The 27,189-nt window shown below is 60.1% G+C and overlaps 3 protein-coding genes across 8 annotated transcripts in view; 1 reads left to right on the top strand and 2 right to left on the bottom strand.

Annotated features, from left to right (window-relative positions):
* The window catches only part of FADS2 (fatty acid desaturase 2), a 35,499-nt gene extending 31,408 nt beyond the window's left edge, over nucleotides 1–4,091 (top strand). The window contains exons 9-12 of one of the 2 annotated variants that reach the window (XM_058526698.1): nucleotides 122–218; nucleotides 556–635; nucleotides 1,800–1,925; nucleotides 2,304–4,091. In XM_058526698.1, the coding sequence (XP_058382681.1) occupies nucleotides 122–218; nucleotides 556–635; nucleotides 1,800–1,925; nucleotides 2,304–2,355 (355 nt within the window). In that variant the 3' untranslated portion in view covers nucleotides 2,356–4,091. The remainder of the gene's footprint in view (nucleotides 1–121; nucleotides 219–555; nucleotides 636–1,799; nucleotides 1,926–2,303) is intronic. The other variant, XM_058526699.1, reaches the window with a different exon arrangement.
* A 2,181-nt stretch (nucleotides 4,092–6,272) lies between these two features.
* Nucleotides 6,273–19,705, bottom strand: FADS3 (fatty acid desaturase 3). Of its 2 annotated transcripts, XM_058526695.1 has the most exons (12): nucleotides 19,296–19,698; nucleotides 13,866–13,976; nucleotides 13,161–13,358; nucleotides 12,618–12,719; nucleotides 12,375–12,497; nucleotides 12,037–12,097; nucleotides 11,337–11,413; nucleotides 10,797–10,894; nucleotides 10,308–10,404; nucleotides 10,066–10,145; nucleotides 9,746–9,871; nucleotides 6,273–8,433 (listed from the first exon to the last, which is right to left on the bottom strand). In XM_058526695.1, the coding sequence occupies exons 1-12, from the start codon at nucleotides 19,518–19,520 to the stop codon at nucleotides 8,382–8,384; spliced, it is 1,350 nt and encodes a 449-aa protein (XP_058382678.1). In that variant the 5' UTR covers nucleotides 19,521–19,698; the 3' UTR covers nucleotides 6,273–8,381. The 2 variants fall into 2 exon arrangements, with proteins under 2 accessions (XP_058382678.1, XP_058382679.1); XM_058526696.1 differs by lacking the exons at nucleotides 6,273–8,433; nucleotides 9,746–9,871; nucleotides 10,066–10,145; nucleotides 10,308–10,404 and adding an exon at nucleotides 10,416–10,714 and having other exon boundaries at nucleotides 19,296–19,705.
* A 5,622-nt stretch (nucleotides 19,706–25,327) lies between these two features.
* RAB3IL1 (RAB3A interacting protein like 1) overlaps nucleotides 25,328–27,189 on the bottom strand; it is a 46,040-nt gene continuing 44,178 nt past the window's right edge. For all 4 annotated transcript variants that reach the window (XM_058526691.1, XM_058526693.1, XM_058526692.1 and 1 more), the window contains one exon: nucleotides 25,328–26,412. In XM_058526691.1, coding sequence (XP_058382674.1) covers nucleotides 26,330–26,412 — 83 coding nt within the window. In that variant the 3' untranslated portion in view covers nucleotides 25,328–26,329. The remainder of the gene's footprint in view (nucleotides 26,413–27,189) is intronic.

The raw sequence follows: 27,189 nt of genomic DNA, 5'->3' as shown, positions 1-27,189 counted from the left end.
TTGCCCCCCTGCACCTGCCTGGGCCCCTTGGGGTTGGGAGAGAGGATCTGTCCCCACATGGCCCGGGCCCCATGGTGAACAAGCCTGCACGGGCCCCAGCGCTGAGCTGTGCTCCCCTCAGGTTCCTGGAAAGCCACTGGTTTGTGTGGGTCACGCAGATGAATCACATCGCCATGGAGATTGACCGCGAGCCGTACCGAGACTGGTTCAGCAGCCAGGTGAGGGTGGCAGAGATGCTCACCAGAGCCCTGTGGAGCCTGGACCGAGGTCCATGTCCTCGGCCCCCAGAAACGTGGCTGTCCAGTGGACCCAGTGCTGGGCTAGGCTTCCCTGGGGCTGCTTGTGTCCTTCTGCTGGTCAGCACAGGGCTGAGCAAGAAAGGCTGGCAGGAATCTGTGGGAGGGATGAGCAGGGAATCTGGGTGGGCGGAGGACTCCGGGCAGGACCGTATGACATGGAGGGGCGGCCCGGAGACCCCGGGGAAGGCTGGGCCTCATGGGAAGGAGGTCCTTCCTGCTTTTACTCCTGGCCCCTCATCCGCCTTCCCCTCCACAGCTGTCAGCCACCTGCAACGTGGAGCAGTCCTTCTTCAATGACTGGTTCAGTGGGCACCTCAACTTCCAGATCGAGCACCAGTGAGTGCAGGCGCGGGCGGGGCTGGGCACAGGCGGGCCACATCCTGCCGGGAGAAGTGGCCACCGGCTCCATCTGGGCAGAGGGCACCATGTGGGGGCCACCTCTCTCTCTCCTCCCTGGTGAGATCCCCCCACCCCCAGCCCTGGAGCAGCAGAGGGGCTCCCAGTGCTGTCTCCCCAAGGTGTGTCAGTGCCCCAGCCCTGTGCCACACGGTCATAGTGACAGCCACCCCTCACGTGTGGCCTGAGCTTTGTAGTTATAGAGAGTTGGCACAGTGAGCCTGAGGGCAGGGTGACTGAGTCCTTCACTGACAGGGAAACTGAGGCCCAGCCAGGTCAGAGAGCTTGCCTGGAACAGAGAGAGCTGAGGGACTGCCCTCCAGACCCCCATTCCCCTGATGCCCCTCATCCTCACCTCACCCCGTCACTGTCCCTTTTCCCCTCACCCCATCTCTCCCCTCCCCTCACCCTGTCTCTCTCCTCCCCTCACCCTGTCTCTCTCCCCTCCCCTCCCCTCACCCCATCTCTCCCCTCACCCCATCTCTCCCCTCCCCTCACCCTGTCTCTCCCCTCCCCTCACCCCGTCTCTCTCCTCCCCTCACCCCGTCTCTCTCCTCCCCTCACCCCGTCTCTCTCCCCCCCTCACCCAGTCTCTCTCCCCTCCCCTCACCCCGTCTCTCTCCCCTCCCCTCACCGTCTCTCTTCCCCCCACCCCCATCTCTCTCCCCTCCCCTCACCCCCGTCTCTCTCCCCTCCCCTCACCCTGTCTCTCTCCCCCCTCACCCCCGTCTCTCTCCCCTCCCCTCGCCCCCGTCTCTCTCCCCTCCCCTCACCCCCCCCATCTCTCTCCTCCCCTCATCCCATCTCTCTCCTCCCCTCATTCCCATCTCTCTCCTCTTCTCACCACTCCCCCCTCTATTTCATTTCCTTTTTAGATAAACATGATATTCTGTCTCTGGCCATCCAATTTCTTTCCAGCTCCCCAGAGCACAAACACCCCTGTCCAAGAACAACCCCCCACCCAGACATGCCCCGCCCCACGTGCCAGCTGCCCCAGTGGGCACAGAGGGAGAGGTGCGGACAGGGTCTCCCTGAGCCCAGCCCACCTCGTGTGGGTGTGAGAGGAGGTGGGGTGTCCTCACACTGCCCCCATGCTCTCCCCAGCCTCTTTCCCACCATGCCCCGGCACAACTTCCACAAGGTCGCCCCCCTGGTGAAGTCTCTGTGCACCAAGTATGGTATCGAGTACCAGGAGAAGCCACTGCTGAGGGCTCTGCTGGACATCATCAAGTAAGAGGGGGGAGTCCGCGGTTGCTGGGGTCCCTGGGGCACGGGGACGACTGAGAAGCACATAGCTGGAACCGCCCATGGTGGAGACCACGCAGTGGCCATGCCAAGAGGGGCCAAGCCCTGCTGACACAGGTGCCCCCACCAGGCCACATCCCTTACTAGGAATGGCCTGGCTTCTCTCTGGACTGGATGAGGACCTGCCCTTTGTCCTCCATAGGGGGTCCCTTGCGGAGCCCTGAGCTAGCAGCCCTGCAGGCCCTGGAAGCCGTGGCCACCCCTGGTTGAGAGCTGAGAGGAAGCACCAAGCCCCCAGCGTGGCCTGCCCAGCCCGCCCTCCCCTCCTGGTCCCTGACTGTCCCCACCCCTCTCTCTTCCCAGGTCCCTGAAGAAGTCTGGGGAGCTGTGGCTGGACGCCTACCTCCACAAATGAAGCCGCAGCCCTCGGGGTGCCCAGGGGGAAGGGGGAGCAGGCGGGCGTGATGGCCCAGGGCGGGGGGGTTTGTTCTGAGGGGTATCCGTGAGGCTGGGGCTCACAGACCTCAGTTTTGGTCTTTCTCTTGTTTTCTCTCCTTTTCCCCTTCACTTCTCCCTCCAGCCCCCTCTCTGTCTGCCTGGCTTCTCCCTGCCGCCTCCCAGCCCCTTCCCCCAGGAGCAGAGAGAGAGGAGACTCCATGCCTCCTCCACCCTCTGCCAGACCAGAGGTCCACAGAAGTGGCCTGTGACCTCCCTGGCAGCCCGGCCTCCAGGCCTCACTCGGCCCCCTTTTCTCCCTCAGATGCTCTTGAGGTCCGTGGGGCTGGGTCCTGTCCTACTCGGGCAAGATGGCTCCCTGAGCCTGCAGGCCTGGCTCTACCCTTTGACGGCCACACACCGTCCACCCTTTCGTGGGAGGGTGTCCTTCCCACCGCTAGATCGGTACTTGGGCCTCCCCGCGGGTGGCACCTTCTCTTCAGATGTCCAGGGCCACAGCCCCGATTCCAGGCTTCCTTTGCCTGCAGTGCAGCCAGCTCAGAACTCGGGGCCCTGAGAAGTGACCTCCTCGCCCCGCTGGAGCCCACTGACCCAGGGCTTCTGCAGTTCCATGCCCCCCACCTTCCACCGTCTTCCCGACGCCAGAGCCAGTGACCTTGGGGTCCAAGCGAGCAGTCTTGGAGGTGGGCTCAGCAGAAGCAATGACCAGGTTGGGGGGTCAGCTGGCCTGCAGGCTCAGCCCTGTCCCCCCCCCCCCCCGCCTCCCCCCCCCCCCCCCCCCGTTCTGCTGTTGGTTCTGGTTGGAAGGCCCAGGATTCTGGAGCAATCGGACCCTTCTCTGAAGTGCTCTGTTACCTGCCAGGCAGTGCCAGCCGGTCCCTGGTCACTTGACCCGAGCAATCTTGGGACCTACAGGCTGCAGGAGGGCGCTGGAGGGCTCCTCACAGCCCCTCCCCATGTCAGGGCTGCCAGCGGATGTCCTTTCTCACTGTCTTCCGCTCTCTCGTGTCTTTTACTGTTTTTTAACCTTTTGCTACAGGATACTTTGTGACGGGGGGTGGCAGCGGGGCTGGGCCTTGTGACAATCTGCCTTTTACCACCTGCCCCTCGCAGCCTCCCTCAGGCCCTGGCGGTGGGCTGAGCTGGGCTCACTCACTGAGGCCACGGTGGCCCTGACTGTCAGGAGGGCAATGGGGGCAGAGAGGGAGGGAGTCTCAGAGGAGGTGATGCTGAGGAGCGGGGGGATTAGGGGGGACCTGATGAAGGCCAAGTGGGAACTGGGATAAGGAGGAATTTGGGGCTGAGGGGAGTGGAAAGTGAGAGGGGAGGGAGGGGAGCCCGCCGCCACTGGCAGGGTGCAGAGTTGCCGCATTCCGAGATCTAACCCACTAATCACTATTTAGCTTCAGGGGAGGGCGGGGCAGGAATGAACTCAGAGTGGGCGCCTTTGGGGGAGGGCTTCTAGCCCCCCCCCGGCTCTGGCCAGCTGGGAGGGACCAGCATCTAGTGGACAGACCTTCGGGTTGCCATGGCAACGTGGGCCCTCCAGCTGAGAACACGCCGGCTGAGGAGCTGCTGTCTCTCCCCAGAGGCAGAATGGATCCACAGGGAACTGATCTTAATTTTTATCTTGTTGTTCCCCCATCGCTCCATTTTTTGGAAATAAAAGAAGTGATTTTATTCTCACTGCCTTGATCAGCAGACGGCCTCGTGCTTCTGCATGCTCATGCCGGGCGGGTGTTGGGATGGAGGAAGGGGCTTCACAGCGGGAGCAGGGGTCTGGGCGCCAGGGAGGAGGCCAGCGTGGGCACGGGTAGCCCTTTCCCTCTGTCCTCTCCCTCGCTAGGGTCACCCACCCTGATCCCTCTGCTGCCTCTGCTCATGAGAGAATGGCCTCTCCCCTTGCCTGAAGTGTGCTCCAGGCCAGGAATTTTGGGCAAATGACCCAGATAGATGGGCCCTCCTTCCTCCTCCTGGGGACTCAGCAGCTCACGCAAACCCAGATCCATAACGCCACTGGAGCCAGGTGAGGCTTTCCGGAAGGTCTCTGGAGGGCAGCGGGAGGGGCGGGCAAAGGCCACCTTCCTGATATCTTCATTCCCCACGTCTCTCCCCATCTTCATCCCGGGACCAGCTGTCTGCCCATAGCCTCACGTCAACTGGCTTCTGCCAGACTCCCCTCTGGTCAGGAGGCTGAGACTAGGGGGGACAGGACTGGCCTGAGGCCACCGGGTGACAGCAGCTGGATCAGGGCATGACACGGGATCCCTGCTCCTCACCCAGCCCTCCACCTGCCCATCTCCTTCACCCCCTGCCAGGGAAGGGCTGTTTCCCAGACCAAGGCATCCCCCGCCCCATCACGCCAGATGTCAGACTGCTCCCAAGAGGCCCAACGGCTGGCCAGAGCAGGTGGAGACAGTGAGAGAATTAGTCCCTGCGGAGGAGATAAGAGCTCACCCATGTGCAGTCGCCAGCCCGATAGAAGGGTATCAGCTTGGTGGGTGGCATGGGCGTGTGCAGGACACCAGGCCTAGAGGAGGGGCTGGCAGAGCAGCCTGGACAGTGTGTGGACCTGGAGCCCCAGAGGCAGTCAGCGGCCTGACAAGTTCTTTGGGCATCCAGCAGGACACTCAGAACCTCTTGGCCCATTGGGAAGAGACAGGAGGACTTTGGTGAGAAGGGGCAGGCAGAGGTGGCAGCCACCCGGGCTGGGCTCAGAGTGACCACCACTGCTCAGGTGACACAGTGCCTTGAGCCAATCAAGATTCCTCAGCTGTCTCAGCTGCACCATCCCCAGAGAGGTGGAAAGGTGTGCCCTCTGGACAGGACGCAGCCTCTCAAAGAGCCCTTGGTCTCATGTCTGAGATGGATCCTAGGGGACACCCACAACCATCTATGAAGAAACAGGCCTCAGTAGGGAAGGCGGGCCCCAGGTGCGGAAGTCCAGTGTTCTTACGTTTCTAACCAAACTGGCCCACGCATAAGCAAAACCAGCGGCCACCTAGCATGCTAGGTTTAAAGCTCTGTCTCCACTGTCCTCCGCCATCATAAATACGTTTCTCTGAGTTTTGAAGGCCTTGAGGTCTTCCAAATCATCTGGTTCAAGAGCCAGTATCCAGGAGAATGAGCGACAGGCACCCGGAGCTTGGAAAGGGCCACGGAGCCTGAGGCAGCCAGGTGCTCCAAGACACGTGGGGGAGGCTGTGCGGGGGTCCTGTCACAAAGGAGTCTGTCACCCCCCACCAGCCACTCCCAACATTACAGCAGGGCTGGCTCCTGAGAATCTCCTTTTCCATCTGCCCCAGGCCACCCCAGGGGACACACAGGAAATGCTTGTTGATTGAACGAATGAATAAACCAGTCATGGCTTCTCGGAAGTTTTGTTTTTCCTCTGAGCCCAAGACGGTGCAGACCATAAAGCAGGGACACAGGGTTTCTCAGAGGCTCCCCCAAGACCCTCCCTCCTCCATTTTATAAACCCGGCCCACGCTCCCTAAATTTTTGTTCCCTGCCTGCATAAGAAACCTACAGACAGAGAAGGGGGAACTCAGCTCAGGAGGGGTGGTGACCTGTCCCCAGTGGCTCTAGCATGGGAGACAGAGTGGGACAACGGCAAAGATGACCCACCCTTGTGAAGGATTGCAGGCAATAAGGAGAGATCTAGCGGGGGGTGGGGGTGGGGCTGCTTGAGGCCAGAGGGCCTCCCCTAGGGTCCTCAAGCAAGTTACTAGGCAACTACCAGTTTGCAGACGGGAGGGCGCACTCCCCGCGGCCACCACCAGGGGCAGCACGGAGCACGGCCTGCCCCACAATGGTGCAGTTACTCCGGGCGCCCCTGGGTGGCGCTGCAGGTCCAGCGTTCCTGCTGGGTGGCGACGCGCTACCCCGGAGACCAGTGTTAACATCTCCCTGATAAGCGCCTCAGAGCCTCTGCAGGAAAGGCACCGCCCGCCCGCCCAGGGCTTCCACAGCGGCCGCAGGAAGGGGGACTAACAGCTGTGCAGGGACCCTGAATGTGGGGCCTACTCTAGACATAAAAGAGTTTGCTGTCAAGGCAGGAAGTACCTTTCAAGGGGGAAAGAGGCTCAGAGACAGCCAAGCGTTTATCCCAGGTCAAGGCAGGTGGTGGCCCCAGGGCGTTGGACTGTGTGCATAAATTTTTTTTTTTAGGATTGGCTTTTTTTTTTTTTTATTGTTTTTTTATTGAGGTCATACTGGCTTTTAACAGTGTGTACATTTCAGGTGTACATTATTATATTTCAGTTTATAGACTGCATCGTTTTCCCCATCAATAGTCTCGTTTCTATCCGTCACCACACATATGTGCCCCTTTACCCCTTTCACCCTCTCCCCACCTCCTTCTCCTCTGGTAACCACTAATCTCCTTATCTATGTTTGTTTATCTCCCATTTCTGAGCCCTGTGGCTCGGCTCTATGCAAAGAGCCTTCCACACAGCATCCCTTTTATCTTACATTACCCTAGGAGGTCACACACCCTCTCAGTGAGGTTGAATAACTTCCCCAAGATGACACAGCCTTGAGTCCTGGCAGAGGCAGGACATGCCCCCTGGTCTGCCGGACTCCACAGAAGAGGGGATGGGAGCTGCGTGGAGTGGACCGGGGTGGGGCTGGGGGGTCCTGGGGAGGATGGAGCCAGAATTGCTGCAGTATTTGTGCCCCTTCCTGAAGGGGACCCAGTTCAGGGCAATAGAAACCCTGACAAAGAGTGGGGGGGGGGGGCAATCCTGCAGCTGGTGGGGAGACTTCAGCTCCCTCTCCAGAAACGTCCTCAGAGAAACCCTAGCTCTGCATTTCAAGTTTTTTTTTTTAAAGCTGCTGACACTTCTTAAATGAAACCTTCAGCTCAGCCTGGAGCTGCTGAAGTGCATGGGTGCTGGGAGCGGGGTGTCCAGCCTCCCAGCTCTCCTTTCTTCCCACCTTCTAGAAGCCCCAAGAGGCAACTCAAAGCTCTCCCCAGAACTGTCCGAAAACCATAGGCCCAGGCCAACCACACACACCTTCCAGATGAGGCAGGGCAGCGCCCTGCCCAAGGATACTGGCCGGCCATGGCGAGCCCCCGGATGCCACTCCCAGACTCCAGGGACAGAAACGGGCATTTCCCAGAGGTCCAGCTTATTCACTGCAGCAACTGCAGGCAAGCGCCTGGCCCCAGGCGGGCACAGGGGAGATGCAGTGTCACCTCCTGTGGGCCACTGAGCGCAGTCAGGCCACGCCCCCACCCGTGTGGTGCCAAGTGCAATACCAAGATCGGCAGGTGGTCCCCTGCCTGTGGTCCTCTGAGGCCCCTCATCACGGAGGCTGCTGGAGGAAGCTAACGCGGGGCCGGGACATACGGGCTTCCCTCTCCTGCGCTCTGGGGGCGCCTGCCGACACAGCCCTCAGCCCTGGGCCCTCATCTGCTGATCAGCCCCTGTCCTACAGTGCAGAGAAGTAAAGTGAGGTGAACCCAGCGTGACCTGCCCACGCTGCTGGTTAGCGGGTAAGAACAGGAAGAGACCAGGCCCTTGGGCAGATCCGAGCCCGGGCAGCTGCCAGCTCCCGGACCCAGAGAGGAGGGGACTCCAAAAGCCACCATCCTCCCCTGCCCCCAACACCCTGAGGACCCAAGGGCCTGAACTCCTCTTGGGTAGCCTGGGGCAGACTCCAGCTCCAAAATTCATGCACATTCAGTACTCTACTCCATGATATATCTGGGTTTGTTTTTATATAAAAATAACCGTTTTCCCTACATTTTGCTCTAGGAAAACATGCCATGCTCACCGTGTGGCTTTATGTACCATCCCCCTAGCCCTGGTCCTGTTGGACGGAGAACCGCGGCCTTAGGGCTGCTGAGCAGACAGGCGAGGGGGCCGAGGGGAAGACAGCAGGATGAAGAGGGTAGCAGGGCCCCCCAGGCAGGAGGGTGGGGGGTGTCGTTGAGCCTGCCTGGGCTGGCTTGGTGGTTGCGGGACCCTGGGTGTGCCTTCACTGGTGGAGGTAGGCTTCCAGCCAGACGTTGCCAGACTTCTTCAGGGACCTGGGAGGCGGGGCCGGGGTGGGTGCTGGGGACTCAATTGCAAGATACAACCCCCTCCTCCCAAGATGATGAGAGTGAGTGGAAACATCCCCATTCCCCTGGGGGTCCCTTTCCCCTGGGGCAGGCAGCTGGGCAGGGCTGGATTGGGAGATGAGGCCACACTCTCATTAACTACAGTGTTATCTAGACCCCGGTGGGGGAGGGGGAGGGGAACAGCCAAGGCCAAGTCCAGGCAAGAGCCAGGGTGGGCCTGTCCCTCCTTCACCCACTCTCTCTCTATTGCCTCCTGCTGGGCGCTGAGACCCAGAGATTTGTAAGGCATGGACCCTGCCCACCAGGAGCCCGATGTCAGGCAGAAGAGCCAGAAATATCAATGACTTGCGAGGAAACCCTGTCCCAGGCATTCTAATGGGCCATGCCGAGGGGCAGGGGCTCGGAGGATTGGGCAGGGAAGGGTCATGCAGGAGTTCAAATGCCAGTACAAAAGGAAGGGCACCCCAGTAAAGGGAACAGCACGTGCCAAGGCACAGAGGTAGAAGAGCTCTGGCTGGGGAATCTGCCTCTGTTCCCCACCGCCAAGGCTACCACTGGGGCCGAGCCCCATCCTCCCTCGCCTGGACAGCTGCAGGACCGTCCAATCTTGCCCCATCAGTGCATTCCTGCGGTCAGAGCATCTTTCCAAAATCTAAGTCCTGCGTGTCCCTCCTCTGCTCTGTGGCTCCCACACACCAGCAGGCTCCTGCCTCAGGGCCTTTGCACTGCCATTTCCTTGACCAAAACATTCTTCCCCCAGATGTCTCCGTGGCCAGCCCTCTCCCCTCCTTCCAGTCTCTGCTCACATGTCACCTTCTCACCCCCGGCCCTGCCACCCTATTAAAAATTACAATCCCTGTCCGGCACTCCCCAGCTCCTCTCCTGCCCCTACCCATAGGTGTAGTGGTTTTATTTCGTTATTTTTTTTTTTGCCAAAGCCCTTCTCCTGTCTCACATTTTCTGCAAGTTACTTGTTATTTTAACTGCTTGTTTTCCGTTTCCCCTGCTAGGACATCAGCTCTGTTTTGCTCACTGGTGTATTCATAGGACCTAAGACAGGGCCTGGGCCCAGTGGTTGCTCCCTAAGCCCTGGCTGCATGAGAGCATGCTGGGAAGGGAGGGAGGGAGGGCACAGGCTGAGGACAGAAAGCTGGTAGGAAAGGCCTCGAATGCCAGCTCTTAGAGAGGGACCCACATGGGCTCAGAGAGCGGTGCTCAGGAGGGGGCTAACGGGGATAGGGTGGGCAGGGCCCCGAGGGAGCCACCGTGAGTCACTCACCCCACGATGTCCACCAGGGCGGTGAGTAAGGGCTTCACCTCGTAGCTGAGGCCGTGCTTGGCGCATAGAGCCTTGACTAGTGGGGCTACCCTGCGGTAGTTGTGTCTTGGCATCGTGGGGAAGAGGCTGCGGGGGAGAGCGTGTGCTGGCACCTGGGGTGGGGGGGTGCCAGAGGGAGCCCCGCCCACCCATCACCACCTGGGCCCCCAGGGTGTCTTGGCTTCCCCCGGGAACGGGAACGACTGGACAGAGAAGCTCCTGGCCAGCCCCTGGGCTCAGGCCTCACTCCCCCGCCATGACCCCCCCAGGCCTGTACTCACTGGTGCTCAATCTGGAAGTTGAGGTGCCCGCTGAACCAGTCGAGGAAGAGCGAGGGCTCCACGTTGCAGGTGGCTGCCAGCTGCCAGGAGCGGACAGGGCAGAGGTGAGGGAGGCTGGCACAGAGCCCTGATCCCCTGGTATCCCCTGAACCTGGCGGCCCCGTTAGGGGCTCTATCCCTCCCAGCTGGGACCCCACCCCCACCCAGGATGTACTCCGCCCAGCCCCACCCCTGCTGCCCACCTGCGAGCTGGTCCAGTCGCGGTGCTTCTCATGGCCGATCTCCTTGGGGATGTGGTTCATCTGCGTGATCCACACGAACCAGTGGCTCTCCAGGACCCTGCGGGGAGGCTCAGGCACTGCCCCACGTCCAGCTCACCACTGAGGCCAGACCTGGGCCTCAGCTTCCCCAAATGGACAATGGGATTGCAGTAAGCCCTCCCCTGCTGGTGAGTGGAGCAGGGTTCACTGCCAGGCTGAGCCCCGAGCTGCCCTGCTCATGGAGGCAGACACCCACAGGGCCACTGGCCAGCCAGGCCGCTTCCCCAGACCCGCCGCCCCTGGGCTCCCGTTCCTCTCGTGTTAGATTCCTCAACAAGCCAGGGAGGCGGCCCTGCTGTCCCCATTCTGCAGACGGGGAAACGGAGGCTCTGAGGATGGAGGGCTGCGGTCAGGGCCCCTGCTGCCTGTGTGTGACCTCCCCACTCCCTGCCCTTCCGAATCTGGCCTTACCTGACAACCACATAGAGGATCGCCGCCCCAGGAACGCCATAGAAGGGGATGTAGGACAAGAAGAAGCGGAAGTAGAAGCTGGCGGCCCAGAGCAAGTCCTGCAGAGGAGGGTGGAGGAAGGCAGAGGCCGCGAGGCAGCTGGAGGGGGGCTGGGGTCATCCACCCCTTCTGCTTGATGTGCCTCGGGGCCCTGGACAGGCCACCGCCCCTGTCTGGGCCTCAAGGTAAAGGGACTGGGTCCTTGCCTGCCAGCCTCGCAGGGCCGAGCATGGAGGTGAGATGGGGGAGCCCCTGCCTGGGAGACAAATGTCCAGCAGAGTCGGCCCAGTGGATCTTCCCCGAGGGAGGAGAGCCCCCATGGTGCCCTGCTCACACTTGCTGGCTCCCTGCACGTGCACGCGCACACACACACGTGTACCACACCATCACATGCACACGTGCACACCTGTTCGCATTCGTGGACAGCGCTGCGCCCTGAAGCCCCACCTCCCGCCACCACCACTGTATTCCCCGGGGGACCTGAGCAGGGCCCCCACTCACCGCCCACTGCAGGCACACCAGCATGTACGCCAGATTTTCCACCTCAAAGTTCACCAGGGTGAGGAGCGGCGGGCCGACTGCAAGTGGGGGCATGAGAGGGCTCAGGAGGAGGGCCGGGGCACCGAGCAGGGGGAGTGGGGGTAGTGAGTGGGGCTCTGTTCCTCTGGGGACGCCAGTGGGACTTGGTGCTGGCCCTATCTAGCTGATGACCCCTCATCATCCACGTTCTTCCCTCGGCGCTGAGCCTCCCCAGGCTGGCCCTCACCCCACTGCCTCCTCTGTCCCCTCTGCAGGTGGGAACTAGCCCTACTCGTCCCCACCCTTTAATCTTCACCCCGTTGGCCCCAACAATGGCCTAAATGCTCTAGGGCTCTGGACTGCCCTGACTTGAGGGCTGGAAGGAATTCTGACTGGGAGGTGGGAAGGTTCCAGTGGAGCTGGGACAGCCCCTGGCCAGAAGGCACCCCAGGCAGAGGCCTGGCGGTGGGAGAGAGCACGGGCTGAGGGCTGGGGCGCCCAGAGCAGAGGCTGGGAGAGCTTGGAGGCGCCCTGCGGAGGGAGGGTTAACAAGGCTGCCCCTTCCTCGGGAGGTGGCTGGAAGCTGTCCAGTGATGGCGGGGTGTGGCGTGGCCAGCGCAGGCTCAGGCATGGTCCCCGCCCCAGCCAGGCCCCCACCCCAGGAGGACAAATGGACACTCACTCAGGAAGAAGTACAGGTGCTGGTGGTTGTAGGGTAAGTATCTGCGCTTCTTCTTGCCATACTGTGGAGACAGGCAGCAGCTGGGGAGAGCAGCTCTCCGGGCCCTCCTCCCTCCAGGCAGGGTCAGGGGGCCAAGGGGCAAAGGCAACGAAGGGGCCCATTGTCCCCAGCAGGCTGGGAAGTGGGGAGGGGTTACCCCTGGGGCAGGGGCTCAGCCTGGAGCTAGAGTGGGGAACTTGGTCAGGGACTGGGGCTGGGCCACAGTGAGGGCTCAGTGGTTACCAGTCCCCCCTCAGCTGCAGGCCCAACCTGAACGTGTCCATGTCCCCACCACGCACCTCAATGGATGATTCTCCCAGGAGGAAGATGGGAGCCACGGTCACATCTGGGTCTTTGTGGAAGATGTTGGGCTTGGCGTGATGCTGGAAATGGCGGAAGTTCCACCAGTGGGCTGAGAAGCCCTGTAGGCAATGAGGGGGGCTCTCAGGGGTGGAGCCAGGCCGTGTCCACAACTCCATGGGTGGACCCAGCACAGCACCCCAACTCAGACCCGGCTGCCTACCACCCACCCCCGCCCTCACCTTCAGCTGCCCCATCACAAACTGCTGGGCCAGGTGGTTCCACCGGGACTTCCTGAAGACCGAGGTGTGGCCCAGGTCGTGCTGCAGACACCAGGACTGAGCCTGGAGAGAAAGGCAGGGTCAGGGGCTTTGGTAACTTGCCTCTGGCCATGGAGGAGGGTGCTGGCACGTGGGGGCCCAGCCCTGGAGCCCCAGTGAGCCCTTCTAGCTCGCGGGGCATGCCCACAGCTAATATTCCGTTTTTAGACCCTTGTGGGCCAGCCGTCTCTTTTTACAGACAGGGACAACTGCGTTTTGGGAGGTCTAGGGGCTTGCAAGTCTGCCACGGAGCTGTGGGACAGCGGCCTTCTGGCTCCTCGCCCGGTGCTCGCTCAGGGTTTATTAAATAAGGAGCTTCCTCAAGCTCATTTAAAATGCAGCCTGACCCACAGATCCACACTTTATGGGGCTACTGGCTGCTCATTCATTCATTCAGCAAACATGTCCAGAGTGTGTGTGCTGGCCCCATGTCTGAGGACAGTTTGGTGGCTGTGCTGGGGTCACCTGGGAGACAGCGAGGATGAGGGCGGCGAGGGTGCTGGGCACCCAGCCGGGGCCCAGGAGGTAGACGATGAGCCAGGAGAGCACCTCCATGGCCAGGATGTGGCCCAGCAGGAAGGCGAAGAAGGTGGGCTTGGCCTCAAACAGCTTCATCTCCTCAGCTGCTTGGCGCAGGGCTCGGAAGTCCTCAATCAGCTGGGCCTGCCATGGCGGAGGGGCGGGTCAGCCGAGGAAGCGAGGCCCGGGTCGTCCCCAGAAGCCCTCCAGAGCTTCCAAGGGGTGTGGCCAAAGGGATGAGGGACGAGAGCCCCCAGCCTGGGGTGTGAGCTGGGGTATGAGCTGGCTGTGGCTAAGGCTCCCCCGACAAAAGGTGTGGGTTACGTCCAGAAGAAGAGAAACCTGGAGCAGGGAAAACCCTTAGAGCTCAGCTCATCAAAATCCTCCTTGTAGATGGGGATGTTGGGCCCAGAGCACAGAAGGGGTTGGGCTGGGGACCCACAGCAAGTGCTGGCCCAGCCAGATCTGGGGCCCTGGGCTCCTCAGGTGCCCTACAACTCTGCCTACAACTGCCTGCCCAGGAAGGGAGGGCAAACCCAGCCTTACTCCCAGGTCCCCTTGGGCTAATGCGGATGGAGCTGCTCCTGGCAATGCCCCCCATCCCCTCCAGCCTCCCACTGGGGGCTCAGCCTTCACCAGGGTCCGGCTCACATTCTGGGGTCCATCCTGGCTGGGCTCCTCTGGTGCCAGCTCTCCGATCAGCAGGGGCTGCAGGAACTTGCGTACAAAATCGAGGTCTTGGTGGAAGGCACGGAAGGCATCCTGAAGGAGAGCAGACAGTCAGGTGCACAGACAGACAGTTGGAGCAACACCCACAGGCAGCAGGCAGAGACAAGGTGGAAGGACTGTTGATGGAAGGGCAGAGCAGACAGACAGACGGACGGAGAGTCAGCTGGCTGTTCAGTGGTCAGAGGAAGAGGACCACTTGGGTCAGCCTTACCCATGAGCTGGGATTTGATCTCAGCTCTATCTTCGGGGAAGTCCATGCCCTCCCAGGATACAGCCATCACCCAGCCCTGCCTCGGTCCCTGGAAACTTCAAAGTGGCTCCTGCCCTGCCCCCCAGCCCAGCCATGAACTCCGTGGAGCAGCTGGTTAAGGGGCCGGAGTTGGGGGGGCCTCTGGAGCCAGCCTGCCGGAGATGGAACTGAGCCACCACTTATGAGCTGAGCCTTGAAGTCATAGACGAGCTCACACCCCCTCTCCATTCCGTATTTTCTCGTCAGGAAATCTGGAACCACAAATGCTCATCTCCTGGGGCTGCTGGGAGGGCTGAGTGAGGGCAGGTGGAGTACTTCGAAGGGGCCTGGCCTCCATCAAGCACTCCACAGCCGAGCTCTGATCTGAGCCCACTGGCCTGAAGCATCCTCCTCCTGGGTCCACTCAGATTTAGTGCCTGTGGGCGTGGCGTAGGAGAGTGGAACGTGCCCTGCCAGTTAAGTCCTGGCCAGCCCGAGGCTGGGCAACAGGAGGGGCTGGCAGCCTCCTTCCACCCCAGAGCCACAGTGGGAATGGGGGCAGCAGAATGTTCCAGATCAGGAAGGGAGTGGAGCAGGGCTGGGTCTGCTCCTTAAGCCCTTGCTGAGGTGGCAGTGGGTGGTGGAGACGGGGGTTGGGGGGAGGTCCCTCAGAGGACACCCCAGGAATCCTTCCCTCCCCGCCTCCCCGGTGGGAAGATAAAGCAAGGTCTCGTGCCCAGCACTACGATGCGCCTTCCCCTCCTCCCCCTGGTGCTCCTTGTGGGAGGCCAGTGGGGAAGTGCTCTCAGTAGGATCCCCATTTTATAGATGAGGAAACTGAGGTACACAACTCTAAACATGGCACATCCAACTCCCGTTGCACAGCAGAGCCCAACTCGAGGACAGACGCCCCCGGGAAGCTGCCCCTGTCCCCCCAGCACCCCCGGTGTCCCTGGTGACGGGCCGGCACACATGTTAGGGCCTCCTCCACCCAGTACCCTTGGCCTCACAGGTGTCACGGACCCAGTGGTGGCCCCAAAGCAGCCAGGCCCTCTACCACTGAGCTCTGGCTCTTCCCAGCTGTTTCATCAGAAACCCATAGCGGCTTGGGACCTTCGGGAAGAAACGGGGAGGGCTGCCAGCAAGCTTAGGGCGCCAGCATCCCCACCTCTGCACACCGCGTTCCTGCCCAGTGCCACACAGTCAGGGAGGGAGCCGGGCACTGCAGCTCCCCTGGGAAGGGGCCTGGGTGGGTGGGGACATTGCAGAAAACGCCTACCGAGTCCAGAGAGGTCACACTTCATGGGGAGTGGCCATTAGGCAGTGGGGCTTTCAGGGCAGCCAGCGTGGTGGGCGGAAGCAGAGTGTGGGCTCTGGAGCCAGGTCGTCTGGCTCATGGCCAGCCCCCCTCCACAGCCCCACCCTCACTCCAGAGCCTGCCCCTCCCCAGCTCCCACCTGGACACAAACCCCACCATCCACACCCAAGGATGAAGGCCCTGCCCTTCGCGGGCCCCAAGAAGGTCCCTTACATCACCCCTATTCAGCTTCAGTCTCCGTCTGTGAAATGAGCTAACATTCAACCCGCCTCTTAAGGCTGTTGTCTGAAGACCACATTGAATAAACCTTAATGGCTCCTGCTGGTGCACCTGCGCCCACAGCGTCTCTTGCCCTCTGCCCTGGCCACGCCTGCCCTTCAGGGCCCTGGTGAATGGCCCCCTCTTCTGAATGGCCTCCCCTGGCAGAGGCAGGTGCACATCATCTCTTCCCTTAGCCCCCTGCTCTTCTCCTGGGAGACTCTGCCTTCCCCTTTCCCATTAGGATCCTTTTCTTTTCTTTTATTTTGGTGAGGAAGATTGGCCCTGAGCTGACATCCATTGCCAATCTTCCTCTTTTTGCTGAGCAAGATTAGCCCTGAGCTAACATCCATGCCCATCTTCCTCTATTGTGTATGTGGGACACCACCACAGCAGGGCTTGACGAACGGTGCGTAGGTCCACGCCCAGGATTCAAACCTGCAAACTCTGGGACGCGGAAGCGAAGCGTGTGAACCCAACCACTATGTCACCGGGCCAGCCCCAAGGATCTTTTTCAATGTATGTCAGATCCCCCGGCTTCCCTGCTCTGCCCTCCAAGGCCTCCTTAGAATAAAATCAAAGTCCTGCTTCCAAGGACACAGAAGCCTAGCAGGAGCTTCCTGCTACCTCTGGATCTCACTGCCTGCCCCTCTCCCACTGCTCTGCTCCAGCCACAGATAGCATTGGTGTTCTTTGAATGCATGGGGCAGGGTACGGTCCCACCTCTGAGCCTTTGCTCTAGCTGTTCCCTCTGCCAAGGAACTCCCTCCTTGCAAATGTTTTGATCACAGCTCCATCTTCAGAGGTTAGAAGAGAGTTTGGCGTATAGGAGATGCTCATTGAATATCGGCTGCTGGGTTTAATGATTCATTCATTGAAGAGTGAATGAATGGAATCAGCAGCTAAGGCACAGGGTTGCCTGTGGTTAAGAGCACAGGCTGTGGATTCAAATCCCAGACCTGCCACTTAATTTCCAGTCTCTCTGAGCCTCAGTTTTCTCATCTGTAAAGTGGGAATAACCATGGTAGGACCTGCTTCATAGGGGAATCTTGAGGATTAAAAGAGAATCTATGAATCAAGTGCCGAATTCGGAGCCCAGCGCGTAGTGGGAGCTGGGCGCCCGGCCCTGGTAGACTTCTGCCCAGCGGCGGCTGGGCCTCGCCCCTCCCTGGCTGGCTCCTCTAGTCTCAGGCCGCCTCTGACTCTTAGACAGACCTGGCCCAGGGCCCAGAGCAGTCTCCCCAGGGTACCCGGCTTTGTATCCCAGGATGGCCACAGGCTGACTTCACGGCACAGGAACTCTGGGAATTTCCTGGCAGGAAGGCTTCTGTTGCCTGGACATGAGAACAGCTGATGGGCGGCCAGCGCTGGTGAGAGGTGGCTGCGGGAACACAGCCCTGCCAGACGGCTGCCCCAGCCCCACCTGTGCTCCAGGGCCTGGGATGGGGCGCCTGTGGTCTGGGCTGGACCACACGGGGCAGTGGGCTGGTCCAATCCCTGGTCTGCCCTGTGGACAAAGACTGGGGGCCCCCACCCCCAGCCACCTCATAACCCCTTTGGCCTGAACAGACCAGGTATTTCTGGCAACACTAGCCCAGTGTGTGGGGCCTTGAGGAAGCTAAGCGATGGCCTAATGCAGCTCCTTCCTGTTACAGACACGGATAGAACCAGACAAGGTCACCCAGCAAAGGAGTGGCTAGGCCATGGCTGTTCACTGCACTCTACAGTTTGTGGGGCACATTTACACTTATCAGCCAGCAACATATACTGACCAAGAACCACCACATGGCAGCCCAGGGGCCATGGAGTTAAGAAGGCACAGTCCTGCCCTCAGTTGGCTCACTGTCTCACTCAGCTGTCCCCACTTTACAGATGAGGAAACAAGGCTCAGAGGAGTGACATGCCTGGTTCAAGGTCACTCAGGGCCTCCAATGGCAGAGCCAGGACCCAGCTCCAGGGAGCAGACAGATTGTCTTTTGGAAATGGGAAATAGACCTTATTGGTGATGAATCAACGAGAAAACTGTCAGCTGGAGGTCTCAGGGTCGAGAGCTAACCGTATGATGGGGTTCCCACAGGGGAGGGCCCCCAGCACAGGCCTGGGCACCAAGCAGGAAAAAGCGATTAATAAATGCTCTTTGTGGTCCTTCCTCTCATCCGCCTCCATCCTGTCCTACAGGTCAGAGAGTTGAAAAAGACCAGAGCGGGCACCCATGGGATCCTCGAGGGGTGGCCGGGGCTTAGTCAGGCTGAGGGGGGAGGGGCTGTGGCACCTCATACCCCCCATATCCTGGCAGAAATACACGCACATACAACCACGCACACAAACGCATGCAGTGTTCACACACAAACAGGTCACACGCACATTAGCCCACGGTCAGCTTCAACTCCGTGGCCACCGCCCGGCGCCTCATCACCTACCGACAAGGCTTCTGTCAGTTTCTAGAGTTTCAGGAGGCTTCTGACCCTAACCCCTCAGCTTCCTGGGGTAGAAGTGGGGAAGAGAGACTTTTCCCTAAGAGTCCTGCGAAGATTGCCCAACCCATGGGAGAAGGCAGAGGGCAGAGAGCAGGCGGCTCTGCTGGCAACAGGGACACTGACCCTCCTGGGACAGGACACAATCTCTTCTGCTGCCTAAAGTTCTGCCTGTTAGGGATTCATCCCCTGGAATCCTTAAGACATTCCTGGTATCCAGTGGGGCCAACCTAGAATTTTGCATGGGCAAAGACAGAGCATCCTGGAGATGCTATAATAGCAACTCCTATTCTCCTGATGGGGGACTGCAGGACAGGGGCAGTGAAGGAGTGTCATCTTCTCGGCCACTGGACTCCAGCCAGATGGTCCCACTGGACCAGGCCACATGCCTCCTTGGCCAAGACAGGTCTAGACATGAGCTGGGAAGGCGAAGTTGGGGTCCCCAGGGGCCAACCTGTCCTGGGGTGACTGTGCTTCCTGAGGAGGCCCACCCAGCCTGGCTAGCAAAGTTCTCCCACGTGTAGCTGCCAGCCCAAGAGAGGTGAGTCACTGCTCGTCGGGGCCATTTACAGCAGCTCTTGGGAAAGCCACAGACCTCTGGGCCCTGCCCAAGCTTTGCTGCCCAGCTCCCAGCCTCTGAAGGCACATCTCTGCATCCCTTGGGGACCTCGCCCTACCTCTGGCACCCAGCAAACATCCGGCTTGAGGGACCTGGTCTGGGGACTCAGAACTGAGAGGAGGAACCTCAGAGCAGCAGGGAGGGCCCTCACCTAGGGCAGGCTCTTTCCACCAGGACACACCCACCTCGGAGAGACCCTCCCTGCCGCACAGCCCTGCTCCAGCTCAGCCCTGGTCCAAGGCCCAGTGTGCGGTCCTCCATGCAGGGACGTGGCCTCCTTACCCCACATCAGGCCCTGGCTAGTCCGTCCCAACTCTGGGTCCCTGGCCTGGAGGTCAAAGGTCAGCGAGAGGAGAAAGTATGCCAAGACCCCGCAGGTGGAGCAGGGCAGAGCGCCCACGACCAGGCCCCAGCGCGCGCCAGGCTCCACCCCGCCAGCGGTGGGCTTCCTTACCGTGGCGTCCTCCGCGCCGTGGTGGCCGATGAGGCGGCTGCCCCCCGGGTGCCGCTGTGCCCAGCGGCTGATGTCGTAGACGCGACGCTCGATGACCAGCCACTTGTCGCCCGGCAGGTTGTGCGAGCGGATCTGCTCCCAGCGGAAGGTGGGCAGCGGCGCCCCCAGCTGCGCGGGCCCCTCGCGCGGCCCCGGCCCCCCGCCGGCCTCCCCGACGCCGCCCATGGCTGCGGGCAGAAGTCTCCGGGAACCCGGGACCCCTCCGAGGGCCGAGCGAGGCACCGAGGGGCGCGAAGTCGCCTTCCCGGGGGCTGCCTCCGCCGCCGCGGCTGCTCCGCGGCCCCGCCCTGCCGCTGCGGCCGCCGTACGAGCGTGCGCCTGCCCGGCTCCCGGCGCCGGGAACTTTTCCCTTCCTTATAACCGCGCTGACAGCGCGGCCTCGCCTCCCGCCCTCGTCCCGGCCCCCGCCGGCCCGCCCCGCGCCCGCTCCAATCCCGGCGCAGCGCCTCGGCCTCCATTGGCTGCGCCGCGCTCCGGCCGCCGGGGAGGGCGGCGTCGGGGGGCGCGCGACCCGCCCGCGGGCGCCACGGCCACCGCGACCGGCCCTGCCGCGGGCGCAATCCGTTCTCGGGCTCCCGGCTGGGCCGGGCAGGGGTGGGAGCCGGGGGCGGGAGGGGGACAGAAAACCCACAGCTGGCGGCCGCCGGCGCCTCGGGGGCCCAGGTCTGCGCCCCGGGCCTGGAACAACAGTCTGCGAATAATGGGCTTCCAGGCGCGCTCCTGGCACGTTAAATTCCGAGCGCGGAGAGATGGGACACTACCTCCGGGTGATTGTAAACAGCTTTCAAACAATAGGCCCCCAGCGTCTGCGCAAGGAGGGCCCCCTCGGAGCTGAGGGACTGGCCAGGTCCCCCGGGGGGCCACGCAGGGCGGGCTGTGCAGGGTTGGGGACGCCGAGGGGTGGCCACTGGGGCAGAAGGGGAGCAGGGGTGCCGGAATCCGTAGCAGGGCGCTGTCACCAGGTGCTGGCTGCGTGGCTTGCTTGTAAGAGCTCCCTCTCATATTCTACTTAAATAAATTCAAGTCCTTTTGGGAGTGTAGTTTGCTCCCCCAATTACTTTGTATTTTTCGGAGATAAAGATATCTGTTCTTAGAAGTTAAGAGTTCACACCCAACACGACATGAATTCAGGCCGTGGTTATGTTGCAGGGCAGTGGGTGTCAAACACAAGGATGCAACAGAATCACCCAGGGCTTGGTGAGACAGGCTGCTGGGTTCACCCCCCCCCCACCCCGCCCCCGGAGTGGGATTCAGCAGGCCTGGTGTCGGGGCGGAGAATTGCATTTCCAACATGTTTCCAAGTGATGCTGAGGTGGTGATGCTGATGTGCTGGTTTGGGGAAGACACTTGGAGAACCCTAAGTATATTTCTCTATGTTAACATTTTATCTTGGTTTAACAATTTGTAGGAAAAGTCATTGTAGCTGCTATTTGTGGGACAGGTGGGCCAGGGGCTGAAGAAAGGCTGAGAGGGCCTCTGGGTTCTCCTTGGTACCAGAAGCACGTGCATTCAGTTGCCAGGACAACCGGTAAGGCCCTGCCCTTACCTCTCCCCCAGCTGCCTGAGCCCTCTCCACTAAGGCATCCTCAAACCCCCTTCCCAAGTATGTGTGGGGGGAGAGCGCGGGGGCAGGGGGGGGCGGCGCTGAGGAGTGTAGCTGGCAGCTGAGGCCAGAGGTGACTGCAGATACCCTGCCCCCACCATGTTCACACCTGGGCACAAGGATGGAGGAGGCAGCCTTTTGGAGGAAATGAACCTCCTGCACCCAAATCCAGCCCCTCCACCGGGGGCACGGCCCTCACCCTGTCTTCTGCAGCCCTCAGTGGTCAGAGGCTAACCCCTGGCCCCTTCCCTGGTCCCTAGCCTCGTCTCAGCTCATGTGTGAGGCAGTGGGGGCTTGAGGTGGGTTAGAACCCTCACTTGCCCCAGCTGATCCCAGAGAGAGGAGGAAGATGAAGGCCTGCACAGAGTCCCCCAGGAGGTAAAGCAGGGACAGGTCTGGGGGTCATGTTCCCCACCTCCAGCCACTTCATCCCAGCAAGAGGTGGGAGAGTGTCAAGCCCCTCCTGTCACCTGGAGCTGTGTTCTTGTAAAGCCTGAACAGTGCCTCCTGCCCGCAGCCAAAACAACAGCTTCTAACATGATTTCTCTGCAGGCCTTGGGGCCTTAGATAGGTCACCTCACCCCTCCGGGCTTCAACCCAGTGGATCTTACAACTCTCCTGGAGTCAGGGGGCCTGGGGGAACTCAGGATTACATTGTTCCCAACCCCTGTCAGGGAGGCCTCTCAGACCATTTGGAAAGGGACAGGCACCGCTTGACATTCCTGAGCTGCCATCGGGCCACAGGTTTAGGCAGGGAGAGAAGGAAACTAGACAAAAGGCAAGGGAGGGTCTGGACAGCTGGAGCATTTTTTGGGGGAAGGGGGGCGCTTGAGGTTTGAGGGGAGCTCCTCAAACCACTTGAATACAGCCCCTGTCCCAGCCTCTGCTGGGCTTCTCCCCACCACAAGCTGACACACAAGCCTCCTGTTGGGCACACTGAAGACTCCACCCCCTGTGGAGCTGCCAGCCACTGTCCTGGAGCCAAGCGGTGCTTGCGCAGGCCGGCAGGCCTCCTCGGGCAAGCCGCAGAGGTGCAGCAGTGGCCCAGTCCAGCAAATTTGTGAAAAGCTCTGGGCCTTCCAGAAAGAGCAGTCACAAAGGCACAAAGAGCAGCAACCCAGGCATTTGTTCTGCAGCAAACATACAAAGAGGACTCAAGTTAAAACTGTACGATCTGGCTTTGAGTTAAAGCTCACCACGCTACAAGCTTGGTTATCAGGCCCTGGACACAATTCTTCTATGGAGAAGGGGGTCTGTGGGGGGGCAGGAAGGGGGTGGCACAGAATGATTCAAGAACTGTGGCCCTACCAGACTCTCCCTGGAGACATCACCGTGATGGCACAGGAGAGCTCCTTAGAAGGCTCCTCAGGAAAAAGAAGCTGTGTACAGATGGCCAATAAGCACATGAAAAGATGCTCAACGTCATTGATCATCAGAGAAATGCAAATCAAAACCACAATGAGATATCACCTCACAGCCGTTAGGATGGCTATTATCTAAAAACACCAACATAACGAGTGTTGGCAAGGATGTGGAGAAATTGGAACCCTTGTGCACTGTTAGTGGGATTGTAAAATGGTGCAGCTGGTATGGAAGACAGTATGGAGGAGACTCAAAAAATTAAAAATAGAACTACCATATGATCCAGCAACCCACCTCTGGGTATATATCCAAAGGAACTGGAAGCAGAATCTCAAAGAGAGATCTGCGCTCCCATGTTCATTGCAGCATTATTCATTATAGCCAAAAGGTAGAAGCAACCCAAATGTCCATCAGCAGATGGATGGATGAACAAAATGTGGTCCATCCATACAATGGCACATTATCCAGCCTTAAAAAGGAAGGAAATTCTGTTGTATGCTACAGCATGGATGAACCTTGGGGACATTATGCTAAGTGAGATAAGCCAGACACGTAAAGACAAATACTGCATGATTCCACTTATATCGAGTATCTAAAGTCGTCAAATTTATAGAAACAAAATGTAGAATGGCGGTTGCCAGGGGTCGGGGAGGGGAGTGGTACAATGGGTACAGAGTTTCAGATTAGCAAGATGAAAAAGTTCTGGAGATCTGTTTCACAACAACGTGAATATACTTGACACTACTGAACTGTACATTAAAAAATGGTTAAGGTGGTAAGTTTTACGTATTTTTTTACCATACTTTTTAAACAATTAAAAAACGAAGGGGGTACACTGCAAAGGTCATTTAGTCCAATCTTCCCAACTCACAGATGAGAATACTGAGGCCCAGAGAGGAGTGACGTGCCCAAACGCACAGCCGTGGCTGCCCTAATCAGGACAGGCTTGGCAGATTGTAAATGTGGCCCAGCAGGGTGCTGCGTGAGGCCAATGTGGGGCTGGGTTCAGGCTCGATGGCTGTGGTCCGTGCTAGCTTTTAAGAGATGGCCACACGTGCCAGGGGCACATAGAGAGGTCTGAGTGGGTTATCTAGAAAATTCACTTAAGGGGAACAACTCCTGTGTGGCTATGTCAGCTAACCCTCCCCTCCTAACTCCAAGAGCTGAAGCTCTGAGCCCCTCCAGAGAGCCCTCTCCCCCGAGCCTGCAGGGCAGGGGTGGGGGCAGCTGTAACAAAGTAAAAATGTGGGAAACAGACCCAGATACCAATGAGCCACCGCCTGAGCCTCAGTTCCTCTCTCTCTGGAAAACAAAGGAAGAGCACAGTTCAGTGCCAGGCACGTCGCAGGTGTTTAGTAGAAGGAGCCTGGGTGCTGGTTTAATACTATGGGCTCTGGAGCTGGGCTCATTCATTCCTATCCTGGGGCCACCATTTCCTCTAGTGTGACCAATCGGTGGCTCAGTCGATTCCTCTGCAAAATGGGGAAAATTGTGCCTCCCAGGATTGCTGTGAGGATTAAGTGAATTAGTTCATTTAAAGGGCTTGGAACCAGGCCTGGGACGTAGTAAGTAGCAGATACTAGCTACTGTTGGGAGATACTGGGGCCAGAGTGTGTGTGTCCCTTGGTCCCTCGCACGCACCCCTGGCTATCTCAGCTATTGTTTGCTCACGATGGCTCCACCTGGGCCTAACAACGGGAAGTATTATAGCAGGGGCAGGCAGAGGAGGCTGGGGTGTGGCACTCTCTGGCAGGGCTCTGAAATGTTGCCTGGTGTCTCCTTGGCCCTGGGCCAAGGGCACAGAAGCTGGGGGCAGGGATGGGCAGCTCCGGGGCCCAGACCTTCATTCTCCTTTGTTCCCCAGCTGACCCAGGATTGACTGAGAGTAGGACAGAAAGAGACTGGGATGTAGGAGAGGATGTTGGGGTCACCCTATGCAACATGGCAGCACACGCCCATCCCTGACACCCCCCCATCACCCTCCTTGCTTGACTGCCTCTAGCTGAGACCCTGGACTGTTACCTGTACATTGTTTTTACAGCCAGTCTCCCTCCTGAGATTCTCAGCGCGGGCACAGGTACCCTCAGCACCAGGGACAGTGTGGCATACAGAAGTGGCTGGCATTTGTTGAGTGAATGAATGGATATCTGTGACAGGAGGCCTAACTAGCGAACATTGGAGGGGGCTGGGAGATAGGGAGGGGATTCAAATCACAGATGGAGCAGGGCAAGGGGGGATCTGGGAGGCAGGAGACCAAGAGCGGAGGGCTGCTGGATACAGAGGGTGACAGGGTGGGGGCCTTGACATAGAGTCCTGGCCAGCCCACAGCCAGCCTGACCTATCAGCTGAGTGGCCCTGAGGCCTCAGGCCAACAGGGAAGTCCCCTTGAGGTATCACCAGCCCCAGCAGACACTGACCCAGAAGTTATGTCCCCGCCCCCTGGAAGGACACCCACTGGCCTGGACCTACACCCTACAGTGGGGAGGGGATTATGCACCACAAGACACCTCCCCAGGTTCACCCTGGGTTCTCAGGGGCCCACCTTCTTCTGCCTGTGACTACTGTCTGGCTAAGAACCCATCTGAGACCAGGGCTGGGAAAGCCAGAGCTGCCACAGTCCGTGCCTGTGCTGCTGGCAGACATCACTAATCAATCCTGCCACAGTCCTGCAAGCGCAAGGCAGCCTCGATGCTTTGACTCTGAGCTCCAGGCTTCCGCTAGACTAAGGCAGGGAGACTGAGGAGGATCTGCCCGAGGCCGCCCACGAGGCAGTGGCAGAGCCAGCCTCAGCACGGGCAGAGGAAGCAGGGCTCAGCCCCCAACAACCCAGCCCCATGGAACGCTGGGGAGGACTCGGGGGTGTTCCCTCCAGCAACCCCTTTGGGATTTGGCTTTAATCCCAAGCACGAGGGCGGGCAAAGAAAGGATTTGGTTTCATTCCTTCAGATGCCCAAGCCTTGGCGGAGCCCCAGGGCACAGGAGTGAAGGCGTGTGGCTGCCCAGCCTCTAGTGACAAAGCCTTCCTTTATTAAATAGAGATCGCGCTACATTCCACTCAAAGGAGGAAATCGGAGGTGGTGAGGGATGTGTGCAGGCTGAGTCCTGAGTGGGCTGTGAGGGGTGAGGAGGGGCCCGGGTCCTGCCCACCCCACCCCGGTCCTGCGCACCGGGCTCGGCCACCTCAGCCCCCGTTGTCTGAATGGCCTAAAAACAGGCATGGGGACGTCCTGAGGCCCTGTCTGTGTTTGGCTTTTCTAGAAAAGTGTCCCAATCCTTCCAGCGGTGGGGGGTGGGGAGCAGGGCCCCTGGAGCACAGGGCTCAGATCAGGGAGGGGAAGGTCAGGAGGGAGGGCGGGAGGAGGGCCCTGATCCATCCCAAGAACGCTTTGGGGCAGTTCTCCAGCAGGTACAGGGTGGAGTGGAAGACAGCCCTGGGGCCCTGCCAGCCCCCACTAGCCCGGTTGCCCTGTGGGCACCTGGGACAGAAGTCCCATTGGGGCAGTCCGACTGGGAAGCCACCTGGGAACAGGGTGAAGGATGGCCACAAGGGGGCGCTGGGGGCCCAGGGCTTGGGAACTGGGGTGGTGGATACCCTGCAGATCCAGCCATGCAGGATGGTCCCCTTCTGAGGACAAGGCAGCAACAAGGCACCTGCAGGCAGCAGCTCCTGGGACCGGGGAGGGGTGCTGGCTGTCCCAGGTGTCCCCTCCCAAGGGCTGAGCCCCTGAGTACGGCTCCAAGCTCCTTGGTCTTTGGTGCTTTCTTGAAAGTCTCCTGGTGGCTGGAGTACCACTGGGGCAGAGAAGGGTCACCTCATGAGGTCCTGTCTGTCCTGGGATGGACATTTGGTGCCGGCTTAGTGCTGCCTCCATGGCCTGGCCATTTGTCCCTCTGTTCAGCTTCTGGCTCACGGCTGGCTCCAGGACCCTGCCTTGCTGTCTGTCTGTCTGTCTGCCCTGGGGCAGGTGTTGGGTCCAGCTCAGAGCCCCCTCTAGGCCCGGGCCATGCCCTAGGCCTCCTGGGGGAAGAAGCCGAGCTTCGCCAGTGACATCTCCTTCCGCAGCCTCATGATCTCCCAGAACATCGGCTCCGCTGCAGGCAGAGAGAGGGTGGACAGCTTGGTGACAGCTCAGGGTCACCTCAGGCAGACGTCCTGGCCCCCTCTGCTGGCCTTGGGCTCCCCAGTACCCCAGGACAGATGACCTCAGTGAGTGGCTGGACCTCTCTGAGCTTCTACTCTGAGGCCTTGCAAACTGCTGAGTGCTGAACACCCTTGAGGGATGAGAACCGCCTTGAAAGAGGTGACGGTCATCCCAAGAGGCCGACACAGACATGCATGTGCACACTGCCACATGATGGACAGGCTACAAATGCTTTCCACCACCATCTCGCTGGGGTCTCACAGTGACCCTGAGCAGTGGGTGGGGCCCCAGCGTCAGTCCACGGACCTGGGAGGATGCAGCCCTTCAGGGCCCCTCCCCTGGCCTGGCCTTGGCCTTCCAGGGAGAAATGACCCCCAAGCTGGGGAGGAGAGGCTCAGATTCCAAACTGGTTTGGAAGAAGACTCATCAAGGAACAGTTTGGTGAAGCAGCGGGAAGCTAGGCCTTGCAGAATGGGGGGAAGGGAGACAACGGTTGGATGGCGGACCTGCCAGGTGAGGGCACAGTGGGAGGCGGTGACCCAGCCAGGTGACCCTGAGGAGGCCACACCGGGAGGGGAGGAGATTCACAGGGGAGACCCCATTGTGCAGGGCCTTGAATGCCGGGCCAGTAACAGCAATACTGTCCCTACAGGCCCCAGGGGCTGGAGAGGTCTCTGGGTGGGAGAAAGCAGTGGACCCAGGGATGCAGCAGGCGTCAGGCTAGCTT

This window comes from Diceros bicornis, chromosome 31, assembly GCF_020826845.1.
Source record: "Diceros bicornis minor isolate mBicDic1 chromosome 31, mDicBic1.mat.cur, whole genome shotgun sequence".
In the NCBI taxonomy this organism is placed as follows: domain Eukaryota; kingdom Metazoa; phylum Chordata; class Mammalia; order Perissodactyla; family Rhinocerotidae; genus Diceros; species Diceros bicornis.
This window is presented reverse-complemented; position numbering and strand designations above follow the sequence as displayed.

What these genes read in the sequence shown, in the direction of transcription:
- FADS3 (XM_058526695.1), bottom strand. Translation starts at nt 19,520, where the DNA reads ATGGGCGGCGTCGGGGAGGCCGGCGGGGGGCCGGGGCCGCGCGAGGGG. An exon ending in GCGACTGGACCAGCTCGCAG is followed by an intron (nt 10,146 to 10,307) that starts GTGGGCAGCAGG and finishes CGCTCCTGGCAG; the next exon opens with CTGGCAGCCACCTGCAACGT. An exon ending in AACTTCCAGATTGAGCACCA is followed by an intron (nt 9,872 to 10,065) that starts GTGAGTACAGGC and finishes TCTCCCCCGCAG; the next exon opens with CCTCTTCCCCACGATGCCAA.